The sequence below is a fragment of the Microcaecilia unicolor genome, chromosome 14 (genome assembly GCF_901765095.1).
Source record: "Microcaecilia unicolor chromosome 14, aMicUni1.1, whole genome shotgun sequence".
Taxonomy (NCBI): Eukaryota; Metazoa; Chordata; class Amphibia; order Gymnophiona; family Siphonopidae; genus Microcaecilia; species Microcaecilia unicolor.
Genome location: NC_044044.1, coordinates 36,764,552 through 36,777,231, shown reverse-complemented (window position 1 = coordinate 36,777,231; position 12,680 = coordinate 36,764,552). Strand labels below are relative to the sequence as shown.

At 45.4% G+C, this 12,680-nt stretch overlaps 1 protein-coding gene across 2 annotated transcripts; it reads left to right on the top strand.

Annotated features, from left to right (window-relative positions):
- The first annotated feature begins 1,786 nt into the window (after positions 1–1,786).
- Positions 1,787–9,589, top strand: CHTOP (chromatin target of PRMT1). 2 transcript variants are annotated; one of them, XM_030187203.1, is made up of 6 exons: positions 1,787–1,901; positions 4,588–4,668; positions 5,933–6,083; positions 6,527–6,713; positions 7,685–7,816; positions 8,575–9,589. In XM_030187203.1, exons 2-6 carry the CDS (start codon positions 4,604–4,606, stop codon positions 8,778–8,780), a joined length of 741 nt encoding a protein of 246 aa, XP_030043063.1. In that variant the 5' UTR covers positions 1,787–1,901; positions 4,588–4,603; the 3' UTR covers positions 8,781–9,589. The 2 variants fall into 2 exon arrangements, with proteins under 2 accessions (XP_030043063.1, XP_030043064.1); XM_030187204.1 differs by having other exon boundaries at positions 1,788–1,901; positions 6,530–6,713.
- Positions 9,590–12,680: the final 3,091 nt, after the last annotated feature.

The window sequence follows — 12,680 nt, the reverse complement described above, 5'->3', positions numbered from 1 at the left end:
CGATCGCCATTACAGCATAATGTAAGCCACATTGAGCCTGCAAATTGGTGGGAAAATGTGGGATACAAATGCTACAAATAAATAAATAAATAAATAAAATTTCTCGCCCTACATCCATAAGTAAAAGCTGGGTCCTCCTCCGTGGAATTGACTGGAGGAGGTATAACGTGGATCCAGCTTTTGCCTATTTTCTCCATTCATGTGCAGTTTTTCTCCCCTTTCCCTCATTTCCATCCATTTGTATCTTCTTTTTTCTTTCCTCCCTCCATCCATGTCCAGCACTTCTCCCCTCTCCTCCCCTCCCCTCCATCCATGTCCAACATTTCTCCTCTTTCCTCCCCTGTATCCATATAAAGCAATAATTCTCTCTCCCCTCTCCTCCATCCAAGTCCAGCATTTCTCCTCTCCCTTCCAACCCCTCCATCCATCCATGTCCAGCAATTCTCCTCTATCTCCTGCTCTCCTCACCATCCATTTCCAGCATTTCACCTCTCTTCCCTGCCCTCCCCTCCATGTGCATCTCCTTCCTGCCTTCCATCTACTCCATTCATGTCCAGCATGTCTCCTCTGTCCCCTGCCCTCCCATCCATGTCCACAATTCGCTCTTCCCTGCCCTCCCCTCCCCTCGATGTTCAACGATTCTCCTCTCTCCCCTGCCCTCCCCTCTCATCCATGTCCAGCGATTCTTCTTCCCCCAGCGCATTCTCCTTCTCCACTGCCTGCCAGCCAGCCAGCCAGTGAAGCGATAAAGGTTGCCAGCATCGGACTTGACAGCGCGAAGAGTGCAGCGATTGAGAGAGGCTGGCAGCGCTGGAGCTTCCCTCTGTGAGTCCCGCCTATGCGGAAAGAGGAAGTTCAAACGTAGGCGGGACTCGCAAAGGGAAGCGACGACGCTGCCAGTCTCTCTGAATCGCTGCACCGTTCGTGCTGCCGAGTCCATAAAAAAAGTAAACAGTAAGTAGGGGAGTAAGAGGAAGGGTGCAGGACTTGACGGGGGAAAATTTGCCAGTACTGGCACAAAAAAAAAAGGCCTGATGATATTGCAAAGGTGGGAAAGACAGTCGAAATGTTGATACTTGGCGAGTTCAAACTACTAGACGTGAATAATCTCTCTGATAGTGGATGCTATGCAAGAAGTTCCAAAATGCACAATGAAATGTTTCCTGTACATATTACACCCTATGAACTCCAGAAGGAGGCGCTCTTTAGGCAAGTAATAGCAATGCATTTGAGAATCTGCATGCTGGCTTCGGGTGAAGTTTCTTCTTTCCATGGTTTGTGCAAAACTAACCTATTGGCTTGTGAGCGGGTTTTTAGCTCATGCTAAACATTAGTGCTTGCTAACTGTGTAAGTGTCCATAATATTCCTATGGGCGCTAAAAACACTAGTGCACCTTAGTGAACAGGATCTTTAGGGTCCTATTTAAGAATTGCGGTCCCTTAGATCAGCTTTTGCAATTGTTTTGGGTGAACCAATATGGCGGCAAGCTCCGCCTACTGGCTTCAGCCCATGTATGGAGCAGAATCCAGATAGGCTCATCTGGACTCCTGAACGCAACCTCCTCGGGTGAGAGGGGAGTGGGAGCAGTCGAAGGGGGGGGGGGGGTGAGTTCAGTCTAGGTGAGAGCGAGTGTGATGGTGACGGGGGGAGAGACTAGAGCACAGGAAGCAGCTGCAGTACTTCAGTTGGGCCGGACCCCGCCCCCCTTCAATCTGCGTGACGTCAGTGACGCCGCCGTGAGAGCGGAAGTGACGTGGGCGCTGTTGTACGTCTGTGGGCCGGCGATTGACTCCATTTTGGTGGTGTGGAGGAGCCGCTGCCGCCATTTTGTGGTGGGTGTGAGTGAGGTGGAGGAAGATAGTGGCCCCCGAGGACCCGCCTCGCAGAGCTTCGGCCTGCGGTGAGTGTGCGCCGGTCACGTAAATGTTCGGGGAGGGGGTCGAGCGGGATCTTGCTGGGTGGGGGAAGGGAAAGGGGTGCGCGGGGTCGGGGATCCAGCTCAGCTCCCCCCCGACGGTGGAGGCGGTTGCAGGGGGGGGGGGGGTCTTATTTTTCCTGGGTCCAAAGGCTTCACAAGGCCTTGATTTGTAGGTCCAGAGTTAACCCAGGTGCCATTGAGGAAGGAGCTGCTTTGAGATACCCTGAAATCCTGTCCCACCACTTAGAAACCAAATATTATTATTATTACTGCATTTGTATCCCACATTATCCCACCTTTTTGCAGGCTCAATGTGGCTTACAGAGTGTTGTTATGATGCAGTCATTACATGATCTTAAATACATTGCATGTAGAATCTCCAGTAGTAGCAACATTGCATGTAGAATCTCCAATAGTAGCAACATTCCATGTAGAATCTCCAGTAGTAGCAACATTCCATGTAGAATCTCCAATAGTAGCAACATTGCATGTAGAATCTCCAGTAGTAGCAACGTTGCATGTAGAATCTCCAATAGTAGCAACATTCCATGTAGAATCTCCAGTAGTAGCAACATTCCATGTAGAATCTCCAATAGTAGCAACATTCCATGTAGAATCTCCAGTAGTAGCAACGTTGCATGTAGAATCTCCAATAGTAGCAACATTCCATGTAGAATCTCCAGTAGCAGCAACATTCCATGTAGAATCTCCAGTAGTAGCAACATTCCATGTAGAATCTCCAGTAGCAGCAACATTCCATGTAGAATCTCCAGTAGCAGCAACATTCCATGTAGAATCTCCAGTAGTAGCAACATTCCATGCTACAAATCCCAGAACAAGCAGTGGCTTCCCCCATGTGCATCTCAATAACAGATCCTCTAATATGTACTGAGACCCTTCAAACATACCCAAAAGTAGTTCTTGACTAACTCTCTTTTATGGGTATCCACTTCAGTCCCATCACAGTATTATTATTATTATTGCATTTGTATCCCACATTATCCCACTTTTTTGCAGGCTCAATGTGGCTTACAATTCATCGTGGATACTGGAAATAGAAAAGAATGGACATTTGTTTTAGCAGAAATTTTGGTTACATGATGGTAGAGTGCATGATAGTGTTAAAGCCATGGACATTAGGTGCATGATAGTGTGAAAGACATTAAAGAACATTCCTGGGTAACTTAAAGAAAGTAGAGTTACTCGTGTTGTTCTTTATGATATATTTTGTCGAAGAGATACGTTTTCAGGAGTTTGCGGAAATTGGCCATTTCGTAGACCGTTTTCAGGTTAGGAGACGGATGGGGCCACTTGGACCCTTGCTGTGAAGTTGCTTCTGACTAATGAATCCTGTGATGCCTCAGGATCACATGGAGGCATATTTTCAGAGCACTTAAGCCTTCCAACGTTCCATAGAAACCTATGGAACGTTGGAAGGCTAAGGGCTTTGAAAATATGCCTCATGGTGGCCTAGGACTAGCTCTTTCGCCCCCATACCTTCCCTCCATTGGCTGAGCTTGCAAGATCCATTTTTTTTAACTTTCCCAAGGGGGTCCTGTGCTAACTCCATAGTGTCTTGCTAGTGCCAATCCAGTCAACTCATGGGGAGTGGGAATCCCACCAGGATCCCCCAGAAATGCAGTGCCAGGCCCACGTGCTGCTACCTCTCCAGTCCTTGCGCCTTAGCAATTATAATGCAAAAAAAATAATGAACGGATATGGTTAATAGCATCAAAGTCCCCTTGATCACTGAGAAGGGAACTTACCAACATAGACTACTCTTAACCTCGGGATGGAAGATATTCTAGTGGGGACAGGGGAAATTTCTGTTCCCATACTATGATATGCTCCAGTGTCTGCATAGTACTGAAACTGGCAGATAAGGACCAATTGGCTGATCTGCTCTTCCAAAAATTTAAGTTCTAGGTTTTTCATCTTTTAAGCACACTGGTCTGCAGCATGCTTTTACACTTTAAGGAGATTTCAGGGACTCCAAGAACTTTGTATTATCAGCTTGCTTTTTTTTTTTTTTTAATATCTCAATCCTACAATCCTTGGTGGTTTACAGCAAAACACATGCAAAATACAAAGATACATATATTAACACTTTCCTTCTCCCTGGCAGTATCTGAGGTCAGCCTCAAAAGTATTAAATAGCAAATGTATTTACATACATTGGCATTAATTACAGAGGCTCTAAGTTCCATAGACAAGGGACACCAGATCCTGATTTTGAGAACACAGATCTTTCTAGGTGAAATTCAGTCGGAGAATGCCAGTTTCGACAGCTTCACCAAGATCATATCTGGAAACCAGTGGAGCTCTTCCAGCACTGGAGTGATCATGTCAGCCTTGCCCCCAGTAATCTACATTACAGTAAACTAGTGAAAATGGGGAACTATTACAATTTATAAAGACTATATGCAGGCGTTAACCTCTTAAGAACAGCTGACTTCATTTTCCAAGTATGCAGGATTGACAGCTACACAGCGCTTATCACAAGTCGGGTACCTTTTTTATAAACAGAGCGGTAACAACCATATGCCTATGTGTTCTTAGGAAAGATAGGGCCATGCGGACAGAAAGGCTGCTTTAGAGGTGTAGGAACTGTGCGTATTTTGTTTTCTGCAGCAGCCTTGCTGAGTGTACATACATTTTCTGTTTTCAGATATCAGTACTTGAAGATGGCAGCCCAGTCCACATCCAAAGTTGTGCTAAAAAGCACCACCAAGATGTCTCTGAACGAGCGGTGAGGAAGCCAGCAGCAACTTCAGCTCATAAATCAGAAATATAGAATGCCCTGCATTTTCCTAAGTAACACAAGCAGGTGGCTTGTACGTACCCTTCAGACACAGCTGAGGAGGTGCATGTGTTTAACAGGGCATGTAGATCAAAGGATTCGGTAATGGTTAATGTGGAAATATTTGAAACATTAATGTGCTGGGACGTGCCTTGAAAGCCTCACACCTCCCTTCTTCTTCCACATGTTTTTACATTTTCTGAGTTGCAGCTGCAGTGTGGTAGCATGTTACCAGGTCTGCAGGAGGCTTGTTGTCGTGTCCAAGACAGACACATGCAACGTGTGGTCTAGTCTGTAAGAGGCATGCCGCAGGCCATCACACCAGCCCAAAGGCCCTCTGAGCATGCTCTAGGGCCTTGTAAGAGGCCAGTGCCATGCTTCATTGTTGCCTGTCTTGCTGCTTTACCTTCATCTCTCAGCTCTCCTTCTACTGTAGGATGCTTTAGAGTGACTTTTTTCGCTCTTCCTTCACACCACCCTTGTAACTCTCGGATCTTGCAGTCCTGCTTTATCACTTTTCGTAGGGCAGAGATGTGTTAATGGTGACAGAAAGCTTGAAGCCCTGCTGCTGGTTTTAGGTTTTTGTTAGAAATGCCAATACAGATTGGATGGCTGTATTGATATTTGTGTGTACCACGAGTTCCAGTGATGGAGCATGATTGGATGATAGGTACAGAATATATTCATCAAATTCTCCCTTTACTGTGCGCCAGGCAACATGTAAGAGGCACCAGAGCAGGTGGTAAGAAATGGGCCTATAGTGGGCCGTATTTCAAAGGTTCTGGTCAGCGGCACACAGGAAGTGTTTGACATGCTTTAAGAAGCACCTCTGCGTTCACATTTCCTTCAGTTTCTCAAGGTACTGCTGCTTGGTGCTTGGGAAAAGGAGATTTTGTTATGGTTGTGGGCTTTTGAACTTCTTTCACTTCCTAACCCTTATCTTCCATTTCTGTTTCTTCTCATGAGAGGTGCCCTGAAAGCAATAACTTGACATCTTGCAGTACCCTCAGTGCAATGCTTACCCATTCTAAAGTCTTTGTTCTAGCTTATGTGTGGAAAATGGGGAACACGTGACCCACATCTGGCATGATTTGAAATATTCCTTTTTACATGACCTTGGTGGCATCTGGCGCTCCAGTCATGAGCCATACGATGTCAGTTGATGTTTCTGCTGAAACTTTCATTTAAACATCCATTTTATTCGACCTTGAAGCTTTACTAATATGCTGAAGAACAAACAGCCGATGCCGGTGAATATTCGGGCTACCATGCAGCAGCAGCAGCTAGCCAGTGCCAGAAACAGAAGACTGGCCCAGCAGATGGAGAACAGGCCTTCTGTCCAGGCAGCGCTGAAGTTGAAGCAGGTGAGAGCCAGGCTGGCTGTTCCCAAGGTTAACGGTGGGTCTTTGAGCCTTTTTGTGTCAGCTGAGGGAATCTTCACATCTATATTTATCTCAGAGTAGAGGGCAAATCTGCTTGTAAGAAATGTCTTATTTTCTGTAACCTTGTTCCACCCTCACAGTGGTGCAGTGGAACATGGGTTAAAAACACCCATTGGGGCATATGAAGCACACTCAAGATTAATCAGTCCTGTGGTTGCCGAGCTCTGAGTGGGGATGTCTGCAGTGGTTCTGGGAGAGAGCAGGAAGGTATCTTAAGATGGAACCTTGCCATGAGCTGTGGGTGGTGTGGAGGCGAAGGCCACATTTATCCACAGAGTACCCTAAAAGTTCTGTTTGACCTTAATTTCCACTTTCTCACCTCGAGAATTGTGCCTTCTGCACCCCTAATGTTTACTTTGTTCCAGAAGAGCTTGAAGCAGCGTCTGGGTAAGAGTAATATCCAAGCACGGTTAGGACGGCCTGTGGGAGTCCTGCCCCGTGGAGCTATGGGAGGAAGAGGTGTGCTGCTGGGCCCCAGAGGCTCGCCAAGGGGAGGCGTTCGTGGTGGCCGTGGAGGAAGAGGACTGGCCAGAGGAGGCATGCTGCTCAGAGGTTAGTGATGAGGCGGACCAGCTATTGCTGGCCTTACAGGGCTATCTAGGCTGTTTACAGAAAATAAAATAAATGAACAAACCAAGCAAGATTAAAATTTGAGGTAAAAAGTTACAAAGAAAAAAAAAACTTGCTGTTGAACATCTGGATTAGAGAGCTGTTTGGGTTTGTTTGTTTTTTTCCCGCTATGGTTGCTGTGGTTATACAGAAAAAAAGGGGGAGGGGAACAGATTGCCTAGCACGGCCTAGTCCCTTTAGGCTTGGTGCCTGGAGAACAGCTGGTGGAGCTTTTAGGTTTCTGTGGTCTCTTCTGCTTTGGTACTGGATGCCTGGCAACTGCACAGGAGGGTTACAGTCTGGTAGACGTCCAGAACCCAAGCAATAATGTCTGGATCGGTCTGGAAAGCCTAAAGGAAAGAAAATTAGCAGATAATCCCTAATTTCTCCTTGGGGAATATTAAAAAAGAGATGGAAATCATCATCATGCTTCTATTGTGGGCGGTTCTGGTCACCCCAAACTCAAAAATATAGCAAAACTAGAAAAGGTTCAGAGAAGGGGGACAAGTGAATAAGATGAGGGAAAATCTCCCTTATGGGAAAAAAGGTTAATGGCTCTTCAGCTTGTAGAAAAAACTAAGGAGATAGGAGTTTTATAAAATCATGAGTTAATTAGGGAACAGTTGTTTAACTTGTCAAACACAAAAGAAGCACTCCATGAAACTAATGTCCAAGTTGTAAAGTGTTTTATGCTGTGCACAGTAAGCTGTGGGATTTGTTGTTGGATGATATCAAGGCAACTAACGTAGCAACACTCAAAAGGTTTGGACCACTATCTGGAGGAAAGATGCATAAATTAGCTGGGTAGACTTGGGAGAGTCTTTTGCTCATCTGTGGAAATGAAGTTTGAGAAACTGGCTTTTCATTTTGAGATTTTTTCACCATTTTCTTCTCTTTATCGCAAACTTCTTCAGGTCAGAATGTGAATCGGGGCCGTGGTGGCCTCTCTCGGATGGGAATGCGCAGAGGTGTCCGGGGCCGGGGAGGTCCTGGGAGAGGCCTTGGCAGAGGTGGACCCATCGGTCGTGGAGGAATCGGTGTTAGAGGTTGGTATTGATGCTTCCATGATGGTATATAATAAAATATGTGATATGAACGAAATGAGTGCAGTAGAATTGTATAACGACTAGATTGTTGACTAGCTTTTGGGAGCTGTGAACTCCGGGTCCGAAAGGTGAGGCAGTCAATCACAGACTATGTCTGTGTTAGTAATAGGAAGGAGGTAACAGCAGAATTGTGGTTTATTTTGTCTTAGCAGACTGTCTCATCCTTTCATATTGGTCTTAAACAGTTTGATTATTTTAACTATTAGTTTAAAATATTTGATATACCACCCATGTTGTTAAAAATATGTTACAGTGGTTTACATTCAAATAAAAACAATAGACTAGAATTTCACAAGACATCACACTGCCCACATCTATACAATTACCAGTAAAACTGGCTGCTTTCCCAGTGCAATCAAGCAGGCAAACCTAGGAATTTAGAAAAAAATTAGTTTTCACCTTACCCTTAAAGAGCTTTATAAGACTGTTCATCCCGAATACCCTGGGGTAACTGATTCCACAACCAAGTTGCATACCAAAAAAAACCCCCCACCAGCTCTGGTAGGGGATAAACGAGCCTGGGCCGAGTGTTACAAGCTCCTGAAGAGTTCTGAATGTTTTACTGTCCCGACAAGTTCTTCAAAGGGACTTTAACTGAACTGTTAACAGATATTTCTGTAATATAGTGGAGAGGGAGTGTACTAGAGGGTATATGCATATGTTTGAATGGGAGTTTAATCTCTTTCTTGCTGTACAAGGTCGCGGCGGCATGGCAGGACGAGGAAGAGGTGGTTTTGGTGGTCGTGGTAGAGGTCGGGGACGAGCACGAGGAGCAACGCGGCCTGCGCTAACCAGAGAGCAACTGGACAATCAGCTTGATGCTTATATGTCGAAAACAAAGGGGCACCTGGATGCAGAGCTGGATGCATACATGGCTCAGGCAGATCCTGAACCCAATGACTAAAAGTTTTAGGTGCTGCACGCAGATGTGATGGACTGGTGCATAGTGTGTGGAGCTGCAGACATGAACAAGATTTCCACCAATTTGGATTTTAGTGTTACTTTACCTTTATTTTATTTTTTATACTGTCACATGAAACATTTTATGTTGCTCACATCTGCCCATGAAAGTGAGCTGGGCCTTACTGCAGATATACTGTACGTAGCATCTGAATCCATTCCCAGTTCTGCTCGTTCCTTGTGGCTGCCACAGATCCCATACCTGGATGCGATTCGGCCGGAATACTACACGTGACATTTGGTGGTGCTGAACAGACATGGTTAGATGCATTTTTGTGGCTGTTTTTCCAAACCTAATCTGAACTTTCTAACTTTGTATATTTTTTATAAATGTGTTGTTTCAGAAACTCCTTTTAAATTAGGTGGTGCTCCATTCCTATAAGAGGAGCCACCTGCCATTTGTTTTGAGTAGATTTCCTAATGCAGAAGCGAGCCTGGGTGCTGCATTAGGCTTCTTCAAAGTAGGACCTTATACCAGAATTGCAGCAACCCGGCAACTACAACTCACAAATGAGAAGTGGGAGAAATCCTGGCAGGCAGGGGGTCTTTCTCCTCTTGCTCTGAGATCTGTGTGTGCATATCTTAAGCACAATCAGAGGGGGTGTCAAGCGATTGCCTTGTCCTCTTGTGCTGGCAGAGAACTGTGCACACGCCTTCCTGCTTAGGTTTCAGTAATTCTCTTGACACTTCTACAACCCTGTTTCTGCTTTATTGTAAAAAGAAAAATTATATAAAAACATTTTTTGAATGGTTTGTTGTATTCCTTGTTATCTGCATTAGCTTACAGTTTTCGCATTACCTGTCTCCATGTACAGTTTTGTTTGAGCAATAGCTCTTTAGGCAGTGTTACCAAACTAAGAGCACAAGACACATTGGCCATAGCTGTGATGTGGTGAGGGGTGTTGCTCTTCATAGCCTGCTCTTCTGCCAGAAGATCAGCTTTCATAACCCTAAGCTTTTTACATAACATAAGAATAGTCATACTGGGTCAGACCAATGGTCCATCTAGCCCAATATCCTGTTTCCAACAGTGGCCAAGCCAGATCTCAAGTACCTGGTAGAAACCCAAATAGTAGCAACATTCAATGCTACCAATCCCAGGGCAAGCAGTGGCTTCCCCCATGTCTATCTCAATAACCGACTATGGACTTTTCCTCCAGGAACTTGCACAGACCTTTTTTATACTCATATACACTAACATCCTCTGGCACCGAGTTCCAGAGCTTAACTTTTCTTTGAGTGAAAAAATATCTCCTATTTGTTTTAAGAGTATTTCCATGTCATTTCATTGAGTGTCCCCTGACCTTTGGTTTTTTTGGTGTTAAGCTGTTTTGTAGACAGGAATAGCCTTGACTCCATTGCTAGACCCTCATAGTACCTTGCTAAATGTTGAAAATCGCACCGACTCACTTAACAAGCAAATCCTCTTGATCTTGGGTACGCCACTTAACCTTCTCTTGCCTCGGGTTTAAATCTAGATTGTAAGCCCTGTGGGGACAGGGAACTAGTTAGTGTACCGGAATGCAAGTCACTACTGAAAATGTGTGAGTTAAATCCAAATAAATGCTTCCTTTCCTACTAGTCCAAACACTTGGGTTATGCATTCCTACCATCAGATGGAGACTGAGAACTTCTGACTTTAAACCCCAGAATTAAGCTGTGCAGTCTCCAGCAAATTAGGTAGACATAAATCTGCACAGTCTGGGTTAGTCTGGTGGATCCAGGGTGGCAGTGGGCTGTAGGTGTAAAAAATGTCCTAGATACTTTTGGGGTAGCCAAGTCCCTCCCATCTTTGGATGTGGGTAGGGTGTGAGGGCCACAGTGTGCCTTGGCTTCCCAAGGGGATCCTTGAATACCTTTGGGGACAGCCGGCAACAATGTGAAACCAAACCAAGTTAACAAAAAAAAAAAACCCCCATGAAGAGCCATAAATGGACACAGTAGTGCCTGCTGTGCTACTATTCTGCAGGCTGCCCTGGTGTCTAACTCTGAGGCCCAGACTTCTTTTGTGGGTTTAGCGACAGGAAAGCAGGGACAGTGTTCCTGCATTCTTGCCCAGGGAATCAGCCATGAGTTTGGAGCTGACGACACCGTTGTACTTGCGGTTGTCTTTTGAATAGGCATGGACTGTGTGTTGGCTGTGCAGGATGCTCAGGAGCGTGGGGTCCGCTTCTGCCGAATCTATGACGGCACTGGGGTGTCGCAGTGGCTGAGAGGCCAGTTGCTGTTTGGCATTGGCAGCTCCAGCTTTAGCTCAACTCTGCTCTGGATCAGCCACCACAGTTGGAAGCAGTAACTTCACTCCCTATCTCTTTCAGATGCTGTGGAACGGGGGTAGCCCAGCCCTCAGAAAGGATTGAGTTTTTAAAGATGAAACTGGGAATGTCTTCTGTTTGAGGGAGGCTGGAGGTTGGGCAGTCCAAATGGATAAAAAAAGGGGGTGGGAGATGGACCACGGGTACCAGAAACTGGAAAGGCTCAATCTTGGTTCAAATTGTTTATTGGTAAAAAGACGACGCAATGTGTTTGGGCCATTAGGCCTGCATCAAGAGTCATTTCGCATCACTTTCTAACACTGTACAGTACCCTACACAGACATTTCCCATTCTGCCTCTGACCTCAAAAAAGTATTTATATGCTCCATTCCTGGACTTTTCACAGATTTCTGGTTTTTGGCTTACAGTACTTTTCATAACACATAGATCATATTTAATTTATGTTCAACATATTCCTGCAGACCATTCTGTATTTCATCACCTTAGGACACTAGATGTTCAATTGTTCTCCGATTCATACAGGTCAGTAGTCTTTTCAGTATTTGTTTCTTTTCATTATTTTTTTATTTTGCATCATATGAATTTCCAACATTGTTTTCATAATCCTATATAATAAAAAGCACCTCCAAGGTTCTGAAGCTGACTGCGTGAAAGTGAAGCCTTGAAGGGGATTTGCAAACCTTCCAGGTTCTTTCCCATGCATTAGGATATCCAGGTTGAGTGAACTTACACAGATGCTCGTTCACAGTGGGGTAGTTCCATGATCACATTCTATCCCATCCAGGAGCAGGATAGGGTTGCATTGAGACTCCTGAACATGGATGCGGTGGTGTCCGCAATTACTAAGAAGTTGACTGCTCTGGTGGATGGTGGAGCAGCCCTGAAGGACCCTCAGGACTATAGAATGGGGGATGTGTCTGCTGTAGCCATTCAGGCTGCGATCTGTGGGTTCTAGTGACCAGGGTGTATTTTGGTTGGGCTGAGAGTCCTGAACAGAGGCTGTCTGTCAGTCTTGGTGGATCAGAAACTCTTCAAAACTGAAATGGAGTCCCCTTTACTGGCTGATGTGCTATACGGTTTGCTTAGTTTCTACCACAAATATGGCCTTGAGGGAGGCAGCCTGGAGGTCTTTACGGTGCTATGGTTCATTGGCTATGAAATCCAAGACAAAGCTGCGTAAGCTGCCCTTCAAAGGAACACATTTGTTTGAGGATTTGGCTGAGCTGGTCAAGAGTCTTTGGGAAACCAAGGTTCCTCGTCTGATGGAGGATAAGCCAAAGCAGATGATAGGGGCATCTATGGTAGAGGCAGGTTTCAAGAGACCTTGGAAGAGTAAGTGGAGATCAGTGGACTAGGTTTTAAAGGAGTCAGTCTTTCCGAGGGGCATGTCAGGGTCATCAGGACTCTGGTTTAGTCACTCCAGGTTAGCCCTAAGGATACTAGTGTGAGTGCCAGGATCTAGCTGCTGGTGGCAGTCTGAGCAAGATTAAGGGATTTCTAGCAGAGATGGAACTGGATCATCTGGGGCCAGTGAGTTCTTGAGATTATTGTTGAAGAATATGCCCTGG

What these genes read in the sequence shown, in the direction of transcription:
- CHTOP (XM_030187203.1), top strand. Translation starts at nt 4,604, where the DNA reads ATGGCAGCCCAGTCCACATCCAAAGTTGTGCTAAAAAGCACCACCAAG. An exon ending in AAGATGTCTCTGAACGAGCG is followed by an intron (nt 4,669 to 5,932) that starts GTGAGGAAGCCA and finishes TCGACCTTGAAG; the next exon opens with CTTTACTAATATGCTGAAGA. An exon ending in CAGCGCTGAAGTTGAAGCAG is followed by an intron (nt 6,084 to 6,526) that starts GTGAGAGCCAGG and finishes ACTTTGTTCCAG; the next exon opens with AAGAGCTTGAAGCAGCGTCT.